This window comes from Urocitellus parryii, chromosome 10 (genome assembly GCF_045843805.1).
Source record: "Urocitellus parryii isolate mUroPar1 chromosome 10, mUroPar1.hap1, whole genome shotgun sequence".
Lineage (NCBI taxonomy): Eukaryota > Metazoa > Chordata > Mammalia > Rodentia > Sciuridae > Urocitellus > Urocitellus parryii.
The window spans coordinates 36,240,182-36,264,421 of NC_135540.1; the positions used below are offsets into that span (position 1 = coordinate 36,240,182).

The 24,240-nt window shown below is 38.8% G+C and overlaps 1 protein-coding gene across 1 annotated transcript in view; it reads right to left on the reverse strand.

The window, feature by feature from the left end:
- The window catches only part of LOC113175387 (broad substrate specificity ATP-binding cassette transporter ABCG2-like), a 56,285-nt gene that overhangs the window by 27,230 nt on the left and 4,815 nt on the right, over window positions 1-24,240 (reverse strand). The window contains exons 2-5 of the mRNA XM_077803322.1: window positions 8,258-8,479; window positions 1,615-1,674; window positions 838-952; window positions 113-265 (exon numbers count right to left, since the gene is read on the reverse strand). Coding sequence (XP_077659448.1) covers window positions 113-265; window positions 838-952; window positions 1,615-1,674; window positions 8,258-8,460 — 531 coding nt within the window. The 5' untranslated portion in view covers window positions 8,461-8,479. The remainder of the gene's footprint in view (window positions 1-112; window positions 266-837; window positions 953-1,614; window positions 1,675-8,257; window positions 8,480-24,240) is intronic.

Below are 24,240 nucleotides of genomic sequence, written 5' to 3' on the forward strand. Positions count from 1 at the left end.
AAAGCAGCCACTTTTGACCTCACAGACCTTAGGAAACTTCTGCTTAAGGTCACATTGTCCACATAGGGAGGTCCTCTTTGCTGGCTGATTCTATCAGGCTTTGTCACTTTACCTTAAAATTGGTCACTTTACTCAGACCTAAATCTTGAATGAGTTTGTTGATCCTCTCGTTTTTTTCGTGATTTGTCATAGTTGTTGGAAGCCGAAGAGCCGCTGCAAACTGTAAATTTTCTCTCACTGTCAGGGTGCCCATCCCAACACCATCCTGAAGGCAAACAGTATTTTAGTAAGACATACTGAGTCTTTTCTAAGACTATCCCTCCAGCAAAAGTAACTTAGTCCATGAAAATAACAAATCCAAGGTTAAGTTACAGCTGATGGTAAACTTTCAGCTCCACAAATTGCAGAGCTTCCACCTACAGACAACTGCAGAGCCTAAAGGAGGCATTTCATCCCTATCTGCACACCCAGATGGAGCAAGAGTAGGTTTTCTCACTATACCTAGATACCTCCAGATTGTTTAGTATGAGGATTTAACAAATGCATCTTCTGGGGGGAAGGAGAAAGGTGCAGGAAATGCTAAAAAGGAGAAGAGTAGACAATTTTGGAAATAATACCACAGCTAGAAGCAACACCAGCACCCTACAGGGGTCATATTCCAGGTCCTCTCAGTCTTTTCATTTAATTCCACCCTCATTCTTATGGGAGATTATGAAAAGCTGGTGTAAAGAAAGGTGTTTCCTGGATCATGTCCTATATTCAATTGGAAGCATGGTAAACTACAAGCCAAGACTCTTGCCCATACAGAAATAGGGGAAATCTGAATTTCCCACTTACTTGTGCCACATAACCTGAATGACATGGGAAACTGGCTGGTCGAGGGGCTCCATTTATCAAAACTTCTCCAGATAATCCATGTGGATCCTTCCTTGCGGCTAAGACATCCAACAACCTATAAAAGGACATTTTATGGGTCTTTTTCTCCCTGTACACAGGCCATACCTCTCAGCTATTCTGAATTAAAATTTTCTGCAAGTTGGACAATGAACTAGTCACAAAGTCTATGGTTCGACTAAAATTTTGCATATACATGTATGTGCACACACACACACATATATATATATATACAACACATATGAATATATTTAAATTTTCACCTTACCTTTCATTATAAGTTGCCAGAAAACCCGAAAATATACAATCAAGGCAAACTTGGCTTATCCAGCACATATCTTCCAAATGATCCTTGTGACTGACAGATCTTGGAGAATCCAACCCAGGCAATACACTTTCTCTAAGACTTATGTCTTTAATTATACCTTCAGCTCCATCTCCCTGCTTTCATATCATCCCCTTTCTTTTCTTCCTCATTAGCTCATAATATGACCAATAATAGAATATCAATTACATTATCATACTGTGTTTATAAAGTTGACCCAATAACACTTCCTGTTACTTGGAATAAAGCCACAAGGTAGCCTGACCACACATAATCCCTAGCACTTAGACTGGACATGCACAGCAAAGTCTCAATCAACATCTGCTCCATAAACTGATTTTTAAAGCACACTGAAATAGTGCAGAAAAGACTTGCTTATACTTTATTACACTCACGAGGATTTGCCTCCATCTCTGGGTCCCATGATGGCATTGAGGCCAGGTTTCATGATCCCACTGGAAACACAAAAACATATATCAATATATCGTTACACTTTAAACAAAGTTCAGTTGAGGTCTGCATTGAATACACTCAAGAAAGGTTGACGAAATTGCAGACAGAAAACAAGAACTAAGTCAAAGTGGAAAAAAATAACTATAGATTAAAAAAAGTCTAGTAGACAAAAGGTGTCAATCACTAGTCAAGAGTTATAAGAAAGCTGACTCAGGCACCTCTCATCTCCTTTCATTTGTTTTTTAAACCACTTATTCCCTTTGGAAAGTGGCACATCTGATGATCAAAGTTTCTTCAAATTAGCCTGAGGATACAGCTCAACACAAGACCCAATGCTTAGCACACAGGAGCCCTGGGTTGCACCCCCAGCAACAATAACAACAAAAGTTTCTTGAAATAACTAATAGATTCTCTTGAAGCCTCATGGTTCCACTTACTCCTCTTTTTTTTTTAATGAAGACATGATTTTCATTCTTTTTTAAATAACTGTATTTTGTTTATTTTTTGTGTGTGTGGTTCTTAGGATCAAACCCAGTACCTCATATGTACAAGGCAAGCACTCTACCACTGAGCCACAACCCCAGCCCCCCCCCCACTTACTCCTCTTAACACTCTGTAAAGTACATAACAGCTTCTGAGAAATGTTTGAACACCAATATTCTTCAATAGCCTCAACTGCAATGTAGTCAAGGCCTACACAATAAATTAATGACTAATTCATAGAATATCAACAGCAGTGGTCTCATTACTAAAATCTAACCAGACCAAAAAACAATGTATCTTAGATAGAAACCCAAAGGCTAGCATGAAGCACTCCAGAAGATAAGAAAGCATGACAAACAATTAAAACTCGAGAAAAATGTTTTACTGGGGCTGGGGTGGTGGCTCAATGGTAGAGCACTTGCCTAGCATGTGTGAGGCACTGGGTTTGATTCTCAGCACCATATATAAATAAATAAAATAAAGGTCCATTGACAACAAAAAAATACTTTTAAAAATGTTTTATGGATTAGAAAAGGAAACACACAGCATCAACAACTGGAAAATGCTCAATTTAGAATTTGGAGCCATTGCTCCCGTAGGGGATATCTTTAAACATGTCCAGTCCCAGAACAGTATGTTTCAAACAAAATGGATGAGTCGGGGTGGTATATATTCAGACACAGCAGGAAGGGGGGGGGGAAACACAGCAGAGCCACCCTGGATTACACAGGTATGATAAAACAGAGCCTGGCTTAGCCCACTGAGAATATGTAAGTAGGTCAAAATAGTAACAGTGAGAGTTGCAAGTTGACAGCTGCATTCTCAGGTAATGATTCCCACAGAGGTCAATGCTATGATTTCTCAACTGTCATCAGTGATGAACTTCCCAATGTAGTTACCCCACAGTGCTTATATCCAAGAGAACCTCAGCACTCACCACTTGAACTGTCACAAAGGCACTGTGGCCAGTGGGTGCTGAAGTGAAATGTACTTTTTGCTTTGCTCATTAACTGAGATACCTCTCCCTAAAACATTAAAGACAGTGAGAACCCCATAAAGCTCGAACAAGCCAGAACACAAGACATCACTTATTGTTTTGTGTCTTTTCACTTCCCAAGGGAAAAAAACATACCAGTGACTGGGTAAACTGTAAGGTATATCTATCTATAGTGCTCGATGCACCTTTTCTATTACCAGCTACCTAGTATCTGCTACTGAAATCACCAGAAACAAGCTTGGTATTCATGAAGGCTTCACAGCCAGAAGAGTTTTCCAGATTTTTATAATACCTACTCAAATAAAGACCAAGCAATCCTGAATTCTTCTACCATAAACTAAACTTGAATATGTTAAGACAAAGAAGACTGCTTGCTTTGACACTAAACTCTATCGTTCTAAAAACAATAATGTACAATTACATATGCAAGGGTTCCAATGTAGAGCAGAGGCTAATTCCACCTCCTTGACTCAACTCGATATTAAGTGTCTATGACATACAGACAAGACACTCTTCTAGAACATGGAATAGAGCTGAGAACAAAATTCTAGGACATGGAATAGAGCTGAGAACAAAATAAGCAGATAAAGAAATGAAAAAACAATGTCGTTTGCCCTCCTAAAATTTACATTGTAGTCTAGAATCACACTAAGGAGATCACCTCTTCTCTATTTTTATAAAGCCTGTGACTGAGCCGTGCCCACTGGTTTACATATTGCTTATAGCTGCTTTTATGCTACAAAGACAGTTTAGTTGCAACACAGAAGTATGACCCAGAAAGTTGAAAATAAAATTGCCACACACACCTGCAGTCCCGGCAACTTGGGAGGCTGAAGCAGGATGATGGCAAGTTCAAGGCCAACCTCGGCAACTTAGTGAAATTCAAGCAATTTAATGAGACCTGGCCTCAAAATATAAAGCAATAAAGAGTTAGGGATGTAGCTCAGTGGAGAGTGGCCCAAGATTCAGGCCCCAGTAGCATGAGGGAAAGAGAGAGAGAGAATAATTACAATTTATCCCTTTGTAGAAAAGGTTTCCTGACCCCTGTTCTGCTACATGTTCAAAATTTTCTGGTTTCCTCACCCATCTATCATCCCTCAAAAGCTATTTCTTATTGCCCAAATCCATTAATAAGTCTATAATACTTATGAGAACAGATGAGTTGTCTATGTCAGTAGCCATTTACCCACATTTGTGGAATAAATGAGTGACTTCATTTTTGTAAATTTGGAATTACTCTGAAGACACCAAAAACTTCTTACATATATTTAAAAAAAACACATACACACAATTCAAGAAGTAGGAAATGACCCAATTAAGATGTGCAAGTTTTACATTTTTATGTATGAGTTAAAAATAAATTCAAGCCAGCTTTGATAGTGTACACCTGTAATCCCAGTTCTTTGGGAGGCTGAAGCAGGAGGATCACAAGTTTGAGGCTAGCACAGGCAACATATGGAGTACCTGTACCAAAAGCAAATCAAAAAAAGGCTGGGGAATGTAACTCAGTGGTAGAGCACTTGCCAGCCTCTGCAAGGCACTGAGTTCAATCCCCAGTACCATAAAAATTAAAAAAAAAATCAATGAATTAAAAAAGAAGTAGGAAATAGCTTACCAAAAATAGGTATGTACTGACTGGAAAGGAAACTTAGTTACATTCCCACTTGTGAATTTATGTTCACATAATGTATCAGTCATCCTATTAGACTTGCCCTTCCCCTTCCTTTCTTAGTAGGAAGATGATGAAAGATCTGGGTGGAGGACAGCAACCACCAGCACCCAGGAACACAGGCTGCAAAGAGGTTGAGAGGAAAAGAGAAGCAAGTCAGAGGCTGGGAAGGTGCTTATATTAGGGAATTTAAAAAAAATGACTTAGCAAATCAGTAAGAATAGCAAAAATATTAACAGCCAGTTTTTTATTTTTTTGAGAAGATTTGACAAATATGGAAATATAGAAAGAATCCAAAGTATTGAATTGTCATTGCTGCATTCATGAGAAGTCATGAGCCTTAATCTACACAGAAAGCTATAAAAGTAGATATGTACAACTCTCAGGGTGCTGCAGGGACAGCTGCCTGCCACCCACTGCTCCTCTCACTCCTCCTATGAGATCCATATGCATCTACACACAGAGGCAGTTGTTGTCATTGTTGTTGTTTCTCTTGAACAAAAATAGAGATGCATGAGCATGCACATGCATGTGTGTATGTACATACATGTATTCCCTAGGCATGTTCATTGAGAAGGCCTGGGGACGATGATGTGTAATAGCAGCGAACACTCTAAACACCCAGATGTTGTTTGCAATAAACATCCTCCACAAGAATAAACATCAGCTGACTCCAGTACTAGCAGGATAACCACACAGTGAGTCAGAAACTTCTTTATTTGAAGTAAATGGGGTACTGAGAATTGAACCCAGGGCCTTGTGCATGCTAGACAAGCATGCTACCACAGAACTACATCCCCAACCCTTTTTAGACAGCTAAGTTGCCAAGCTGGCCCCAAACTTGTGATACTCCTGCCTCTGTCTCCTAAGTGACTGGGATTACAGACCAGCATCAACATGCCCATCAGAATCTGAAACTTCTAAACTGTGACAAGGAAGTCCTCAAGAATTAGGAAATGAGTTAAAAGAATGAGGGACAAAAAGAACTCATTTTGAAAGGTGTTCCACTGACCAAATAAGGGATACTAGAAGTATCAACATGTATAACAATAACTACTGAATACTATTGAAAGAAATAGAAATCCATGAGTCAATACAGAAAATGAAAGAAGAGACCACGAATAAAGCTATTTCCTAGAATGCAAACTATTAGAAGATAAAATGGAAAATCACCCTTTGGCATCTATCACAGGGGCTGCTGATCAAACAGGAGTCATCAATGGAGCTGATGCTTGTGCGTTTAGTGAAGAAAAATATATTGAATAATGTCAAAGCATTCTCCCCTCATAATAATCAGGCACACAGAGGAAAACGGTAGCATTATGGTGAAGTTTGGCAGACAGAAACACAACAAGGTGATCAATTTTAACATCACCTGGAATTGGTTACAGCTAGAAAGTAGCAGGCTGGATGAGTCCAAAGAGGCATAATAAGGTGGGCAGTCACATATATGAGGAGCACAGGGACAGGCAGCCTTCAGGATCTCACCTGCCTTCTTTCTGAAGCTACATGTCCCCTCTCGGCTGCTGCCAGACTAAGCGATACACAAATGAGAGAACAATTTTGCAAAGTAATGCTGAAGGAGGAGCTAGGGATAAAGGAGCATCATGTGGGCAGCCTGCTCTCAAATGATTCCCCAAAACCAGTTATGACAATGTATACAAAAAAGACACAGTTAATAGGAGCAAACACAGTGCAGTGCGGACAGTCAAGGACTCTGGTAAAAGGGTTATGTGCATGCAGGTTCATGTTCAAAATTATTTCCATTTTTAATTATTAATTTTTAAGTTTCCCAAAGAATATAATGACTCTCCTTCATAAATATAGAATATCAACATCTGCTGAAATCAATATTTTTTTTCCATAGATTTTCAGCACTGGTGGGAGAAAGCTCAAGTGCTCATTATGGAAACAAACGGCACATAAGATAAAGGATTTTCATAAAATAAGAAAATCTTTGGAATTCTCACGAACAAAATTTTGTTTATTTTCTTCTTACAAAAGGAAGGGGGAAAAAACTAAGTAAAATCAAGATTCTTCACAGTTTGGGAAATAAAGTTACCATTTTGAGTTCAGATGATGCTATCAAATATTAATAAAAAAATAAGATAATGAGAGCAACCCTTCTCCCATCCCAAAGTCTCAGGGATAACTAAATCATAAATATAAGTAAGCATGAATGTCAATCCTTACTGTTTTTTTAATTATAAAAATTCAAAGAATCACAAGATTTGATTGCACTTTTATGAGCCTAGGGAAAAATAAGCCAATGACCTCCTCCTTCAATGAGACACACACTATTCAGTCAGAAATACACACATTGAGAAGCCTTGAGCAGAAGAGACATTTAGTGTAGTGAGTTACTAGTCCACTAGCTTGAGAAGATATGCAAAGTTAATGCACCCTCGTACAGGATGCACTTTACATCTATTCAAACCTGCACATATTCCAATTCTACCTCTTTTATTGCAAAATCTGAAGGGACCAATATGTACTTGATTATATTTCACAAAATGTGTGTCAACGTCTCAGACAATTCTAGTGAGTCATGCAGTAAAAGATGATAGCTTTGCATCTACCATTCTTCTCCTTATTCTGGTCAGGATTTCAAACCAATACAAGAAAGAGATAAGAAGGCACAACAGCAGATGTGCAGCATGGAGAGTTCCAGTTCTGCACAGTGCTCTTGGTCTCAGCCCAGTCAATTCAGATCTTGATCATTTCTTTTTCACCCACATACAAACATATGTACCCAACTTGTCATTTCCTTGTCCTCTGAAGGAAGTTGGAGGCAACTAACATGAAAGACTGCAGTGATATAGCATATAAGACACCAAGATTGAAAACACATCTGACTTTATATGGATCCACAACCACACTGGGTCAAAGAACCCTTTTATAACTACTTCCCCAACTCCTTTCCTTGGAGAGTCAGGAAAAAGTTGCTTGCTTGTTCTATCAGTAATAATTTACCCAAGAAAAGAAAGAAAAAAAAAAAACAGGACACATAGGGCATGCTGTCTGGGCTAACCCAAATTCACTTCCTGTCCCCACAGGGGAAAAATATAAGCTCTATTCTCTAGAAAAGAAAAACACATAAAGACTAACATTTGCAAACTCACAGAGAAACCTGATAGTGGGTTCTATAGACATGGTCCTTCTCTCCACACTTAAAAAAACTAAATGACACAAAAACTGCTCAGTCTCTCAAAACATGATACAACCATTTTTACAAATTCCATCAGTTCCTTTCAAAGTTAAACATATACTTAATAAGTGATTTAATCATTTCAGTCCTAGTTTAGCCAAAAGGGCATGTATCAACTTGTACAAAGACTTGAATGCAAAGGCTCACAGTAGCTTACTGGTAATAGGCAAACCTATGAAGTTCATTGTAGGCCAATAAAATGGTCTTTTAAAAAGTTCAAGCACATACTTGATATTGGACAGTATTTCTTTCTCAACTGTTTTCCGACCAAGGAGAAAGCCACTCTTCACTTTTACTCGATAGCAGATGTTATGAAAACTCAACACAGGCCCTTCAGAAAATGTCTGCATGTCACTGGAGGTCATCCAAGGCAGGTCACTGGGTTTCCTTTGTAACATTGAGATCCAAACCTGGTCATTACTGGAAGTCATCTGGAAAGTTTCTGATTTTCTGTAGAGAAAAATGCAGTAGTAAGTTGACTGTCCACATAAATGAGATGGTAAATATTAGATAACAAAACAATTAAAAAAATTAAGTTAACAATCAAAACAAGCTGTTTTAAACTGTGCTCCAGTGAGTAGATTCCTTTTCAATGAATGGCCCATGACACTGTGATAATAACAACCTTAGAACCTACAATGGGGGAAGACACACTTCGTACAGCTGCACTCCAATTCAATGTTGAATAAATTCCTAATAAGTAAAGGGTTAGTAGTATGAAAATTACTCAATACTTATAAAGCAGGAAAAACACAGGTAAAGGTGGAAATGCATACCATAATGCAACCAAAGGTCAGAGACATGATCATTTGCATATCCCCCTTTTTTTCTTTAATTTTTAGAGATTATTATAATGTTTTGACCAAAAGGGGTTTAGCCAACCAGTCAGGGACAGGAAAAATTTCTCTTAATTAAAGTCCCAGACTTTACATCTCTGGTTGCTATGCATAATTATCTAAGAAGCTATTATGATTTGGGTAGTAAACATCCTCAAAGGCCATGAACTAAGGCTGTGCTTCAGAGGATATATCTTGTCAGTGGTCCCTCCCTTACTTTCTCTCCCTGCTTCTGCTTTGCCTTGGGGTGAACAGATTTTCTCCTCCATCCCCTTCTACCATGATGTTTCTACCTTACAACAGGCCTAAAAGCAATGGAGCCAGCTGGCCATGAGCCAAAATAAACCTTTCCTTCTTTAAATTGATTTCCTCAGCCTTTTATCACAGCAATGGAAAGCGGACTAACACAGAAGGTAGACCCCAAAATTGTTTGCAATGACTTAATCATTTCCTTAGTTGGCAAACATATTTAAATTCTAAGAAGCCATAAGAATAAAAATAATTAAGTATTATACTAATACTTAAGCAACTCAAGATTTTAAAGCAAAAACTGAATACTAAGTTTACAAATGAAGCTTAAAATGTTTCATTAAACAACTTATAAAAGGCCCCTGAAAAAGATTTACATTATGTTGAACTGAGCTTGCAAAATAGGTTTGAAATGCTAACTGCAAAAAAACCCAGTTTTCTTTTTTAAGAGCCAAAAGCATCCATGAAGAACTTTCTCTTTGCCTATGGTACACTAGCTGCTCCAAACTAATCATCCTCCTGGGAATAAACATAAAAATGGACAAAATATAAGAAGTGGCTATGTGAAGAGTTTTCTAATGAGAGCAAACAAACCAACCAGGACTTGAGAAACCAAAGTCCTAGCAAGGAGAGAAGAGCACTGGGCAGTCCCAGCACCCCATATCCTTCCCTCTTGTAAGGATGGCCTTAGTCCTTAGCCTAAGCAACTCCATTTTAAAACTCCACTTTGAAACCTATATGTCGCAGTCTGGCTGGGCACAATTCAGGAGCCACTTGTCAAAAGAAACAAACTTTATTTTTAGAACACACACACACCAAACCACACAGCTCCTCAGGAAAATCCTCAGAGCCCAACTGCCACCACCGGCTTCCCACAACCCTCTCCACCTCCCCAACTCCTCCTGCTCTTGAGGCTGATTGGCTGGGTCTCGTGGGCAGAGCCAAAAAAAGTCCCCCAATGAGCATCTCCCTGATCTGAAAGGGCGGTGAAACAGCCTAATGAGCATCACTGCAGAGGAGCCAATCAGTTGGCAGCTAGAAATTTGCTGGGGCTGCTGTGAGCCAATCATCAGCTGGCAGCCGGAAGTTTGCTAGCCGCTGGAAGTTTGCTGGGGCCCCTTCAGCTGTGGCTCTCAACACCTATAGCCTCACCAGGAACACCTACCGAGCCCTCCAAAAGGGTCATCAGGCACAGCCCTGACATAAACAACTCACTTCTCCCCACCTTGACAAACTCAGAGTGAAGTCTCTGTCATGTTGCCCTCATCCCAATAAAGGGTGAGAGGCAAAAAATCAGGGTGGGGACCACTAGACCAGATGATTTAACCTCAGGGCAGATGATGTCACTGAGAAATCCAGTAGCTAATGTAGTCAGAAGCCCCAATATTTTAATATAAATGATGGAGCAAATGAATAGACATTCAGCCAGTCGACACTGATGCCCTCACGCTGGAGAGCCTGATGAGGACCCGGACTGACATCCCAACTCTTCTCATCGTTTGCCGGATTCTCTGCATCTTCCTCACTGCTCTCAAATGGAATAGAAACTGTTCTCACTGTGACACACCCTTTGGTTCTAGTTTCTTTCTTTCTTTTTTTTAAAATATTTTGGTTTTTAGTTGTACTTGGACAAATGCCTTTTTTTTTAATTGATTTTTTAAAAAATAATTAAATGACAACGGAATGTATTATAATTCTTCTTACACATATATACCACAATTTTTCATATCTCTGTATATAAAGTATGTTGACACCCAATTCGTGTCTTCATACATGTACTTTGGATAATAATGTCCATCACATTCCACCATCCTTGCTAATCTCCTGCCCCCTCCCTTCCCCTCCCACCCCTCTTCCCTATCTAGAATTCATCTATTCCTCCCATGCTCCCCATCCCTATGCCACTATGAGTCAGCCTCCTTATATCAGAGAAAACATTCAGCATTTGTTTTTTGGGGATTCTACAGCTACATCTTGACCCGGGTGAGAAATGCAGTCTCTCTGTATGACCCTCTCCTCAACCAGCTGTCAGGTCCACCCCAGGAGAAACCTGCCTCAGTTCCTGACCTGATCCCCATTGTCTGAGCGAATGTGCATTTGCTGGACTTAGTTCTGGCACTTGAGCTTAACATGCAGAGGGAATGTCTTTCATGAGCCTGTCATGATTAAGAGTGTTGGCAGTGTTTAGAATTAATCTAGAATTGTTTGCTGTGAATTGGTTATGTCTATTGCAGTGTCTAGCATTAAGGATTGTCATTTTTTTTATTAAGAACCTCTAGAGTGAAATTGTATTGAGGATTTGAGTGAATATAGCATTGAAAAGGGCAGAAGCACATGGACATTCTTTATTTCTTCCGCTCAACTGCATAAGTCACACCTTTGCTGATCATGACACCTCTCCAGGTATGGGCATGTGCAGACTGCACACTCATGGGACAACACTCAGGACAACCAGGCAGAGAAACTGCTAGAGGCATCTTCCTAAAGCCCCTAATATATCTGAGCAAATATCTCAGCTGGGAGATACAATTGGAGTTTTGTGTCAGAAAACATAAGGAGCCCTGGAAACCCCAGATTCTGAGATATCAGAAGTGTTACAGCCCGTGACTATGGACAAACTAAAAAGAAACCAGCCTGGGCTCAATCAATGTGCTCTGCTCAGACTTTGCTAGAAGAAAATTAAATCCACTCTCAATTATTTTTTCAATTTAAAAAAAAAAAACATAACAAGTATGCCCAAAAACAAAACTTAAAATTCCCAAAACAAGAACATAGATGCAGACCACAGATAATCCAAACTGGATTAAAACCACTGATTAATATGTTCAAGAATATAGTGAAAAATTAGATTATCACAGAAGAACCCTTCTCTTAAAAAAAAAAAAATCAAAACTAAGAATTTAAGCTATGGACAAGGAGGCCCCTACAGTCCCAGCTAAACCAGAGGTTCAGGCACTATGACTGAGTTCCAGGCTAGCCTGGGTAGTCTGGGCAACATGGCCAGACCCTGTCACTTATAAGAAAAATAAGGGGACTGGGATTATAGCTCAGTGGTCAAACACAAGCTCAAGGCCTAAATTCAACACCTCGCACAAGGAAGGAAGGAAGGAAGGAAGGAAGGAAGGAAGGAAGGAAGGAAGGAAGGAAGGAAGGAAGGAACATATAAGTAAATGAAAAAAGAGGGGGAAAAGCTCCTGATTAAAAAGGAATAGAACTATATAAAAGAGCATAAGAAACATGGGACATGTGGCTCAAGCGGTGGTGTGCTTGCGGCCCGGGTTCGAGCCTCAGCACCACATACAAACAAAGATGTGTGTCCACCGAAAACTAAAAAAAAAAAAAAAAAAAAAAAAAAAGAAACATGGGACAGGATGAAAAGGGTCCAGAAACTAAGAAGAAGAGGAAAAACGGGGCAGGAACAATATTTACAGATATACTGGCCAAGTATTTTCCAAAACTGAGAGTACTAAGCTACAGATTTAATAACCTGTAGGGACAAGAAACAGGAGAAGCATAACCTGTAGGGATAAGAAACACAGAGGCGAGGCGTGTCATAGTTAATCTGGCGGGGGTGGGGGCGAGTAATCTCTGAACAACTGTTTTTATACCCCCAATTTAGCATTTAGAACTCTCTATTCATTTTGGAAACTGAAAAAGAAAGAAACCATTTAAATATTGGCACATAGGATATTAAAGGTAAATAGCTGAGTTTTCATCTGTGAACACAATGAATGGTAATAATTAGCCAGAATTCCATTCTCCTGAAGGAATGAAAGAGGTGGCACAGTAATATGTGAAATTTGCACCTTTACTTTTAAAACACTGTAAGCCATCTCCCCACGCCAATTCCAACACCTGCAATCACTTCTACTGCCACCACCACCCAAGCCCCCGCATCATGGTCAACCACTGAGGATCTTTCCAACCTCCTATGATATATTAAGAGAACTATGGAACACACTGTTTGACTTTGTTAGTTTTGATTTTCTGTTTTTATTTCTGTTTTATACTTATAAAGAAAAGAGATTTATTTTGGCTCACCATTCTGATTTCAAGGTCAAGGAACACATCTAGTGATGGCCTTCCTTCCCGCAACCACATTTTTTTTTAAATTGGTGCAGTGTAGCTGTACATAATGATGGGATGTATTGTTACATATTTATATATGTACACCATATAACAATGGAATTTGACCCACATCATTCCCAACCACTTCCTCCCTCCCTCCCCACTTACCATGCCTTGGTCTCATTACTAATTTCCTTTTGATTTTCATGAGCTATGCCCCCATCTTTCTTTTCCTTTTTCCTCTCTAGCTTCCACATCTGAGAGAAAACATATGACTCTTGACTTTCTAAATTTGACTTATTTTGCTTAACATAATGGTCTCTAGTTTGATCCATTTTCCTGCAAATGGCAATTTCATTTTTCTCTATGGTAGAAAAAAAAAACATTGTGTATATATGCCACATTCTCTTTATTCATTCATCTGTTCATGGATACCCAGACTGGTTGCATAGTTTGGCTGTTGTGAATTGTACTGCTATAAATGGGTATGCATCTCAGCTGGGAGATACAATTGGAGTATTGTGTCAGAAAACATGAGGAGCTTTGGAAACCTGTAGTATGATTACTTTAATTCTTTAGGTACCAAGAGTGGGATATTTGGGTCATATATTGGTTCCATTCCTAGTGTTTTGAGGAATCTCCACATTGATTTCCATGGGGGATCGTACTAATTTACAATCCCATTAACAGTGTAAAAGTGTCCCTTTTACTCCACATCCTCTCCAGCATTTATTGTTTGTATTCTTTATGACTGACATTCTGATTCATGAGATGAAATCTCGGTGTAGTTTTGATTTGCATTTCCCTAATTGCTAAAGATGTTGAATATTTTTTCATATACTCATTGACTATTTGTGTTTCTTCTTTTGAATAGTGTCTGTTTAATTCATTTGCCCATTTATTAATTGGGTTATTGGATTTTTTTGGTGTGAGGTCTTTGAGTTCATTACATATTCTAGATATAATCCTCTGGCAGAAGAGTAGCTAACACAGATTTTCTCCCATTCTGTGTGTTCTCTCTTCACCTTCCCAATTGTTTCCTTTGCTATACAGAAGCCTTAATATTTTGATGCCATCCCACTAGGGTACTCTTCCCATTCTTTCCTAGCTTTAGGGGTCCCATTGAGAAAGTCCTTCTCTGTGCCTGGAGTTTAGACCCTACATTTTCCTCAAGGAGTTGCATAGCTTCTGGTCTAATTCCTATGTCTTTGATCCATTTTGAGTTGATTTTTGTGAAGGGGGAAGAAAGGGTCTAGTTCTATTCTTCTACATAGGATAACAAGTTTTCCTAGCACTATTTGTTTAAAAGGTTATCTTTTCTCCAGTGAACATTTTTGGCATTTTTGTGAAGGATCAGATAACTGTAGATGTGTGAGTTTGTCTCTGTGTCTTCTATTCTGCTCCACTGATCTATGTATCTCTTTATACCAGGACCATACAGTTCTTGTTACTATAGCTCTGTAGTATTACTTGAAGTCAGGTACTATGATGCCTCCAGCATTGCTCTTTTGCCTTAGAATTGCTTTGACTATTCCAGGTCTTTTATTCTTCCAAATGAATTTTAGGACTTTTTTTTCTAGCTTGTATGAAAAAAGCCATTGGTATTTTGATGGAGATTTCATTGAATTTGGGTAGTAGGGCCATTTTAACAACATTTATTTTGCCTATCCATGAACATGGAAGGTCTTTCCATCTTCTGACGTTTCTTCAATTTCTTTCTTCAATGTTCTACAGTTTTCATTGTAAAGGTCTTTCACCTCCTTTGTCAATTTATTTCTAGGTATGTATGCATGTAATTTTTGGCTATTGTGAATGGAATCATATTTCTCAGCAGATTCACTGTTGGTATACAGAAAAACTATTGGTTTCTGTGTGTTGATTTGGCAACCTGCTACTTTGCCAAATTTGTTTATTAGCTCTAGCATCTTTTGGTAAAGCTTTTTGGATCTTACAGGTAAAGAATCATATCATCTGCAACCAGTGATAATTTGATATCTTCCTTTCCTATTTTCATCCTTTTCATTTCCTTCTCTTGCCTAATTGCTCTGGCTAGATTTCTAGGACTATATTAAATATAGTGGTGACAGTGTCTTGTCACAAATTTTAAAGGAATGCTTTCAGTCTTTCCCATTTACTATGAGGTTGGTTTGGGGGTTTTCATATGTAAACTTTATATGTTGAGGCAGTTTCCTTCTATCCCTAGCTTCTTCAATGTATTTATCATGAATGGGCCTGAATTTTGTAAAAGCTCTTTTTTGCATTTATTGAGCTAACAAGTGATTTTGTCCTTATTTTTATTTATGTGATGAATTACATTTATTGATTTATATATACTAAGCTATCCTTGCATCTGTGGAATAAAAGCAACTTGGTTATGGTGTGCAATCTTCTTAATCTGTTGTTGAACACAATTTGCTAATATTTTATTAAGAATTCTTGCATCTATGTTCATCAGGATATAGGTCTGTAGTTTTTTTTTTTTTCCTTGATGTGTCCTTATCCAGTTTGATGTAAGTGTGATACTGGCTTCATAGAATGAATTTGGAGGTTTTATTTCTCTTTCTACTCCATGGAATAATTTGAGGAGTTACTCTTTAAAGGTTTCATAGGATTCAGTTGAGAATTCATCTGGTCCTGGGATTTTCTTTGTTTGAAGACATTTTATCTCTGCTTGTAACTTATTACAAGTTATTGATTGATCTGTTTAGGTTTTCTATGTCTCCTTGATTCAGTTTTGGCACATTTTATTTGTTTAGAAATGTATCCCTTTCTCCTAGGATTTCCAATTTCTTAGAGTATATGATCTGCTGGATCTGAGATGTCTGTGGTGATTTCTCCTTTTTCCTCTCTAATTTTATTAATTTCGTTTTTTTGTTTGTTTGGTTGTTTTATCTTTTTTCTTTTCCTTGTGTTTAGTTTGGCTAAGAGCTTATCAATCTTGTTTAACTTTTCAAGGAACAAAATCTCTGTTTCGGGGGAGCTGAGGTTATGGCTCAGCAGTAGAGCACTCGCCTTGCACGTGTAGGGCCCTGGATTCAATCCTCAGCACCACATAAAAATAAATAAATAAATAAATAAATAAAGTTTTTTTTTTTTTAAATCTCTGTTTCACCAATCCTTTGTGCTGTTCTTTTCATTCTCAAGTTTATTGATTTGGCTCTGATTTTAATTATTTCCTTCCTTCTACTGGTTTTGGAATTGGTATGTTCTTCTTTTTCAGGGACTTGAGATATATCATTAGGCTATTTATTTGGAATGTTTCTGATTTTCTCAGATACATACTCACAGCTATAAACTTTCCTCTTAGAATCACCTTCATCAGGTCCCAGAGTATTGGGGTTTAAGTGTGCAGAGTTTAGCTCCCTCAGCCTGACACTTTGCAAGAAGCTGTGGCTGTGATTTAGGTCAGCTGAAGGCATGCCTCGCTAGGAGAAGGAAAGGTCCTTTTCCCCTTATCACAAGACACAAGCTTCTGCATGGTTTGGCCTAGAGGAAGAAGCTTCCTGCATACTGGACCTGGGAACAGTACATTCGGGGATTAGATAATGTCTACAAAGAACTTTGGGAGGGTACTTATCAAAATGAACAGGAACAATTTGGATTTAGTTCTGTGTACCCGCTGAGACATGATATTTGGGCTATGTGGATGACGTGTTACTGAAGAATTGCTTGCTTTGTTAGAAGAAGAATATAAAAGAAACTTACAAATAAACCTCAGCATGCAGTTGCAATTGCTGCCTTGGCTCTGCATCCCCTGTGTCCCGGTGATTTCGCGACCCTTACCCAGGGACCCGAACGCACTAGACGTTCACACCAGAGGTTCTGATATGTTGTATAACCAGTCTTATGTGAGTCTAAGAATTTTTTAATTTCTATCTTGATTTCTTCTATCAAAAATTCATCATTCAAACGAGCATTGTTCAATCTCAATGTGTTTATGTAGGTTTTGTCATATTAATTTCTGATTTCATTCCATTATGATCTGATAAGATGCAAGGAATTAACAATTGCTTGACTTTAGATACCTCATTGACTCAAGATAGAAATTAGACATTTTGAGGTTTCCCATTAATAAAAGACAACAATTGGAACTAAAATACCCAAGAAAGATTACCCATGCTGTTGCAAAACAGTGGGCTAAAAATTATATAAATAAAGTAACAGTGTTAGAAGCATGTGTAGAGTTTCCTTCCCTGTAACTGGGTTAAATTTATAACTCACATACTGAGCAGCTGCTCAGTTCCTGGCTAGGAATCTTCCTCAAAGAGATATAGGGCCTTTATAATTCTCCAGTCAAAAAAAATAACAAGTGATTAAATTGGTCTAACAAATGCAAAACATCAAAACATCCAGTTGAAATGCTATATAACCAGAAAAACATGCATAAAGGAAAAGAAAGAAACAAAGTCCATTTCTCTCACTAATATAGGGCAATGCATTAATCTAAGACAAAACCAAAAATAAAGAAAATACAATGTCTCAGCATCATGCTAACTTCAAAGTCCCCAATCTCCAATTAATCCAGTACACTGGGTTTCGGTGACTCACAAAAGGTAATAACTGTTTTCAAATGAACAGTAATCTCTCCTGTGGTAACAACTTTCTGGTCACATACACAGCTCTCATTGGATCAGACTAATCTTTTTATGTAAAGAAGAATATCCATCACATCTAGATTTCCGTGTGACAGATATCAGCTGCCCACCTTCTTGTTGCTTGCTGGCTTCCAAAGTTCCTGCTCATCCTAATTGAAATTTTCTCACTGTGTCCCAGACTCATTGCCAAGACCTGGAGTCCTTAGATAAAAGCCTCCAAAAAACTTTGCAACCCACCTTCCAATCCCTGACGCCTACTCATGCTGTGTTGATGATGGGTCTTAGCCAACTTGAAAAGCCCTTCCAAATGGATGATGAGTTGTTACTGGTGGCCAGAATAGAGGCCTGAATTGGGGTTCTGACTGACTGGATTTGGCCATCCACCTACATCAGCTATAAGAGAAGACCCTATAAAAAGGAAAAATGAATTTAATGACAGTTTGACCAAAGCTGGAAAGACAGTGAATGTGCCTTCACTCATCTCCCAGAAGCATTACAATTTATAGGTACAAAAAGCCAGGAAATAGACACATATCCATTCAGTGAGACTGTGGGAGCCAAGAGATACATGACAATCTCAGTGTTCTAACTTTGGCTGCACCCTCCTAGGGTGACAGAGAATCAGAAGCTGCTTTGGCTAAAAGCAGGGATCCTTCCCTTGGGCATGCAGATACCCAATATGTAACTAAAGCAAGAAAAAATCTTGGCACCTCTGCTTTCACTTCCTCTCTGTCTCCTTCATTGCCTTAAATTTGGAGTTAGGTCCCTTCTCTGCTCTGCAAGTAGTCATTTTAATCACTCAAGGAATATTCATCTAAACACTGGAAATTCCAGATTTATTATCCCTTACTAACTCCATTTTGTCCCTTTCTAAATCCATTTGCCTCTTTAACTTTGTTTCCTCTGAGTCACTTCCTTCTACATTTACCTCAGATTTCAGTTAAAACAGGCCTGGTTTATAAGAATTTCTGTGACAAGGGACTGAAACTATCCCCCAAGCACTAGTGAGACTCCCAGAACAAATCACCCTGTGCTGAGACTGCCCCCCTAAGCAAGAACAATTACCCCGTGATAAAACTGAGACTGTCCCCCTAAGCAGGAGTGATCATTTCATGACAAATAGAAACCACCTCCTCAAGTGATTAGGACCTTTCCAGAGCTTCACAGAAGCAATTCTGAGATAATGAACAACCCGACCACGGCCTGAGACCAGGATGGCTTACTCTTTCAGCTACGCAAACCCATCCAACCCTATTCTTGTAACAATTTTCTACCAAATCTCAAAATTTCCTTCAGCCCCTTAAAGACTGGTTTGGTCTCTGTATTCCTACATGTATTCTTCTCAGCATGGTCATAGTAATTAAAGTTTCTTTCCTTCCATTTACCACTTCTAATACTCTGACTGGCATAGTGTGACAGAGGACAGTGATCTGTCCAGACTTAGGAATCTGGTAACGCTGGTGCCAGGTCAGTGCTTTGGCAGCACTTGGGGGCTTCCATTCTCAGCACAAGATAATTGCCTATAGGAAGCTGGGATGGAGGAAATACTCTAAAGGACAAGTTAGCAAGAAATAGTTGGGGGCTGAGAAAAAAACAATTTGGGGCTCCTTTGAAATTTTCTATTCTTAAATGGGCCTGTCACATCTTTCCTGAGGTTCTACTTACATATACCACCCTCTCCTCCCCTCTTGTCACATTCTAAACAGTAAAGTCACACTTTCACATTTTTGAAAAGTGTAGACCTTTTCCTTCGCTATATCCTGCTATACCTATAATAATAATAATCTGCATTAAAAACATCATTTTTTTCTACATTTTACTTTCTACCATATTGTGCACTCTTTTCTTACCAGAGTGCAAAATTCAGGTATCATACAAAGAAAATAACACATAGGTTAAAAAAAGTACCCAGGTAGATTTTAAGTTCTTAGCTACACACAAAGACAAGAATTGAAAGGAGGAAATGTTTGAGGCTCAGAGTTTCAGAGGTCTCAGACCACAGCTGGCCAACTCCATTGCTCTGGGCTAGAAATGAGGCAGAACATCACAACATAAGGGTAAGGAGAGAAAAGCCACTGCAGATGCAAATATTGCAATCAGTAAGCAGACAGAGCTCAGCTCACCAGAAACAAAATATACATCCCAAAGCCACATCCACAGTGATCTACCTCCTCCCACCACACTAAACCTGCCTATAGTTACCACCCAGTTAACCCACTTAAGAGGACTAATGCATTGACTATATTAAGGTTTTCATAACCTGATCATTTCACTTCTAAACTTTCTTGCATTGTCTAACACATGAGCTTTGGGGGGACCTCATATCTAAACCATAACACCAGTTAAACCTATGTACTAGTTGCAATAAAGGAGGGCCACCTCGGGCCAAGAGCTCAGCACCTCACCTTTTTCCTCCCTAGGGATGATTCTAGTTTAGGGAGAGTTGAATTCTGCCTTAGAACCATTGGGTTCCTGTTTAAGCACCTCCTTAAATTATTGTTTGAGGTTAAAATCAAGAGATTGTGGGGCTGGGGATGTGGCTCAAGCAGTAACACGCTTGCCTGGCATGTGCGGGGTGCTGGGTTCGATCCTCAGCACCACATAAAATAAAATAAAGATGTTGTGTTCTCCAAAAACTGAAAAATAAATATTAAAAAATTCTCTCTCTCTCTCTCTCAAAAAAAAAAAAATCAAGAGATTGTAATCCTGACAAGGGGTTAGGGGCCTCAAGTCACTGTCAGGTGGCTCCTTCAACTTGTAAATAGAAAGGAAGAGAAATACAAAATGTAAATTTAAATTCCAAAATTCATCCCTTGCATTTGGTTTTCATTTCCATGCTGTCTCTCATTTGACAGATCCACCCTAAAGCAGCCAGGATTGACTATGTACTTCAAGGCCGCTGGTAAGTAGTTTTGAAGTCAATCCACTCAGGTGCTCTAGGACCTCATATGATTGCAACTGTCATCTGGAGAAATATTTTGAACATGTTGGAAGAGACTTGATCATGGAAGATATATACACTCAGTAAGAAGCTTGAGGCCTTTTAATCAGGAGAGGCTCATGGTATCCATTATGGAGAATGCTAGGCAAGTGTGGAAATGAGGACCAAGTAGGGAGCTAGTATCAAAAATCTGGGCAGACATGCTAGCACAAGGGGCATGGGTCTGGGTGGTGGCAGGAAGGACATCAAATTCAAGGGCCCAAAGAGATAAACTTTTATTTAAACAAAGAATAATGAATAAGATGCTCTTGGCTGGTGAGCCTCTCCATCCTCTCTGGGTTTTTGTTATACATTCATGTTGCTCTTAGGTTTTCTTAAATGCTGTTTGAGGAAAGAAAAATTCTTTCCCCTTTCCCTCTAAATTCTCCTGCTGAGTTCCTGGAAATTAAACTGAGGAGAAGGTGTATTCAGTGCAGTTCAGTGGTAGAGCACAGGTTTGCATGCTGGAGGTTCAAAAAAGAAAAAAAAAACTGATAACAGTTAATGAAAGAAAAAGTTTACTTCATGTACGGTCACATAGGAATTTTGCATACACATAGGAATCACGCTAAAGGAATATAGTTTGGGTCTCTGGCAGCAAGTTTTGGGAAGATGAAGGAGGAAATGTATGGTAAGGTAAGGACTGTCTTGGGAAGTCACTGTTAGAAATGGAAACTTCCTTTATAAATGTAAATATGCTGAGTATTTTTCATATAGTTTTGACCATTTGTATTTCTTCTTCTGTTAAGTGTGTTCAGTTCTTTAGCCCATTTCTTGATTAGGTTATTTGTTTTTATTGTTGTTTTTTTTTTTTTTGAAGGGAGGGGTGTTAAGTTTTTTTAGTTCTTTATATATCCTGAAGATTAATGCTTTGATGTGCAGGGGGCAAAGATTTTTCTCCCATTCTGTAGGCTCTCTGCTCATGTTCTTGACTGTTTTCTTTGCTGTGAAGAAGCTTTTTAGTTTGATACTAGTTCATCTATAATAATCAGAGAAATACAAATTAAAATTACACTGAAATTTCATCTCACTCTAGTCAGAATGGCAAATATTAAGAATACAAGTAATAATAAATATTGACAAGGATATGGGAGAAAAGGTACACTCATATATTGCTGATGGGACTGCAAATTCGTGCAACAACTCTGGAAAGCAGTATGGAGATTCCTCAGAACACTTTGAATGGAACCACCATTTGACCAGCTATCCTTCTCCTCAGTCTATGCCCAAAGGACTTAATCAGCACACTACAGTGATGCAGTCACATCCATGTTAATAGCAATTTACAATAGCTAAGTTATGGAACCAGCCTAAGTGCGCTTCAACCGATGAATGGATAAAAAAAACTGTGCTACATATACGCAATGGAATATTACTCAGCCATAAAGAAGAATAGAAACTATGGCATTTGCCAATAAGTGGATGGAACTAGAGACTTCGAAGCTAAGTGAAATAAACTAATCCCAAAAAACCAAAGGCCAAATGTTCTCTCTGATATGTGAATGTTAACACACAATAAGGGGGAGGGGGATAGAAGTTCACTGGATTAGACAAAGGGAAATAAAAGGAAGGGAGAGGAGATGGGAATAGAAAGAAAAGACAGTAGAATGATTCAGACATAACTTTCCTATGTTCATATATGAATACATGACCAGTATAACTCCACATCATGTATAACCACATGAATGGAAAGTTATACTCCATATATATATATATATATATATATATATATATATATATATATGTCAAAATATACTCTACTGTCAAATGTAACTAAAAAGAATAAAGACTAAAAATTTAAAATAAAATAAAATAAATGTAAATATGCTTTAGAAAAGTTTAAATTTATACTATATTTGTAGAATAATCAGAGAAAGGTAAAGAGCTTTCAATTGTCTTAAACTTCAAATATCATCAGAGGTTCAAGGAGTTTCAAAAAAGGTAACCTCCACTCAGGACTAGTAGGGTTCTTGGCTTACATGATGGCAAAGAATTTCAGCATGTGCCAGTCAGAGACACAGACAAAGGAAGCATGGCACATTCAAGAAACGATGTGGGCTTTCTCAAAAGTGAGAAGCTGATGGAATGAAGCAAGGAACACACATTCAAAGGAGAATGTAGGCCATCTCCAGAGAGAGAAGCAGCAATCTCTGGCTATAACAGGGGTCTATTCATACAGGGACAGTTTCTAGGGGAGAGATTAGAGGTGGAGCAGTTACACAACTGTGCACCAATTCCCTTATCTTTGCACATTGCCCTAATGTTATTTGTATAAGCAAGGACATGGGTCAAGAGCACAGGCCAAGTGCACAGTCTGGATAGCTCATGAGTGGCAAGAGTTCATGGGCAATTTCTGCACCTCAAAGGCTCATGGGTATCTCCTGCATTCCAAAAGTTCATGGGTGCTTCTCTTTTGAGACTCAATCTAGTTTTCTTTTTCTGTATCCCCTAAATTCCCATCTCACACAAAACCCAAATACCAAGGAGAAATATTTTGAGGTAGAATTCTCTGGAACCTTTCAACACAGACCCATGTTTGATAGATCTGTTTTCAGATCTGCACTGGTGGATTTACGTTGTCACACACAATGTTAACATTTAACACTTTGGCCATTGTGGCGATTTAAAACCCATATGGAAGCTCTTTGTCAGTGACTTTCCAACCCTCCACCTTCTCTCCAATAATGATCATAACTGCTCCCCTCAGTCAAGCATTGTCCCAACTTTTCATTGTAAATAACTCAACTTCCTATCACTCCTAGTTTTCCAGTTTCCTCCTTCCAGTAAGACATTCTAATTAACAGGCACCTCTCTTACTCTCAATAGTTTTAGACATTTGGACACAGCTAGATTTTCACATGGTCTAGAGTTCATCAGATACATCCTAGAGAAGCTCAGAGGGCCTTTAGTCCCAAGTCTAGGAAGGGTAAGTTTGGGAGTAACTTTTGTGTTTAAGGTGCTCGCAATCCAAAAATCCTTGATTTGCCTAAAAGCAGAGCTTCCACAAAGAACTCAGTTGTCATAAATCCCTCCCCTCAGGAGTAACCAGGGAAGAGTAACTCTTACCAGACATTTTCCCAAAACTATCACGTCTCACATCCACCGTCCTAAGAATCCATTCATCTTACAGTCGTAATAGGGGCCTGTTGCATGCTGCTCTGCCACTGCAGTTTATTTTAAAAGTGGTGTGTTTTTTTTTCCTTCCTCTTTTTTCTCTGTCCCTCCCTAACCACAGAGGAAGTAAGATTAACCTTCTTCCTATCCAAAGCTGAGATTCTGTATGTTGGCTCACAGACCACCAGGAATGAAGGAATCCAGTCTTAGGGTTTGGCACTGGAGGTTCTAAGAAATAGCTACCTCTCAAGGCTACAAATGAATGACGGGGGGGGGGGGGGGGGGGGGGGGGGGTAGCCTTTGTGTATCTCTTGTTCCTCCTGGCAGTTAGAATCACAGCCTCTGAGGCACAAGTCTACTGTGTATTCT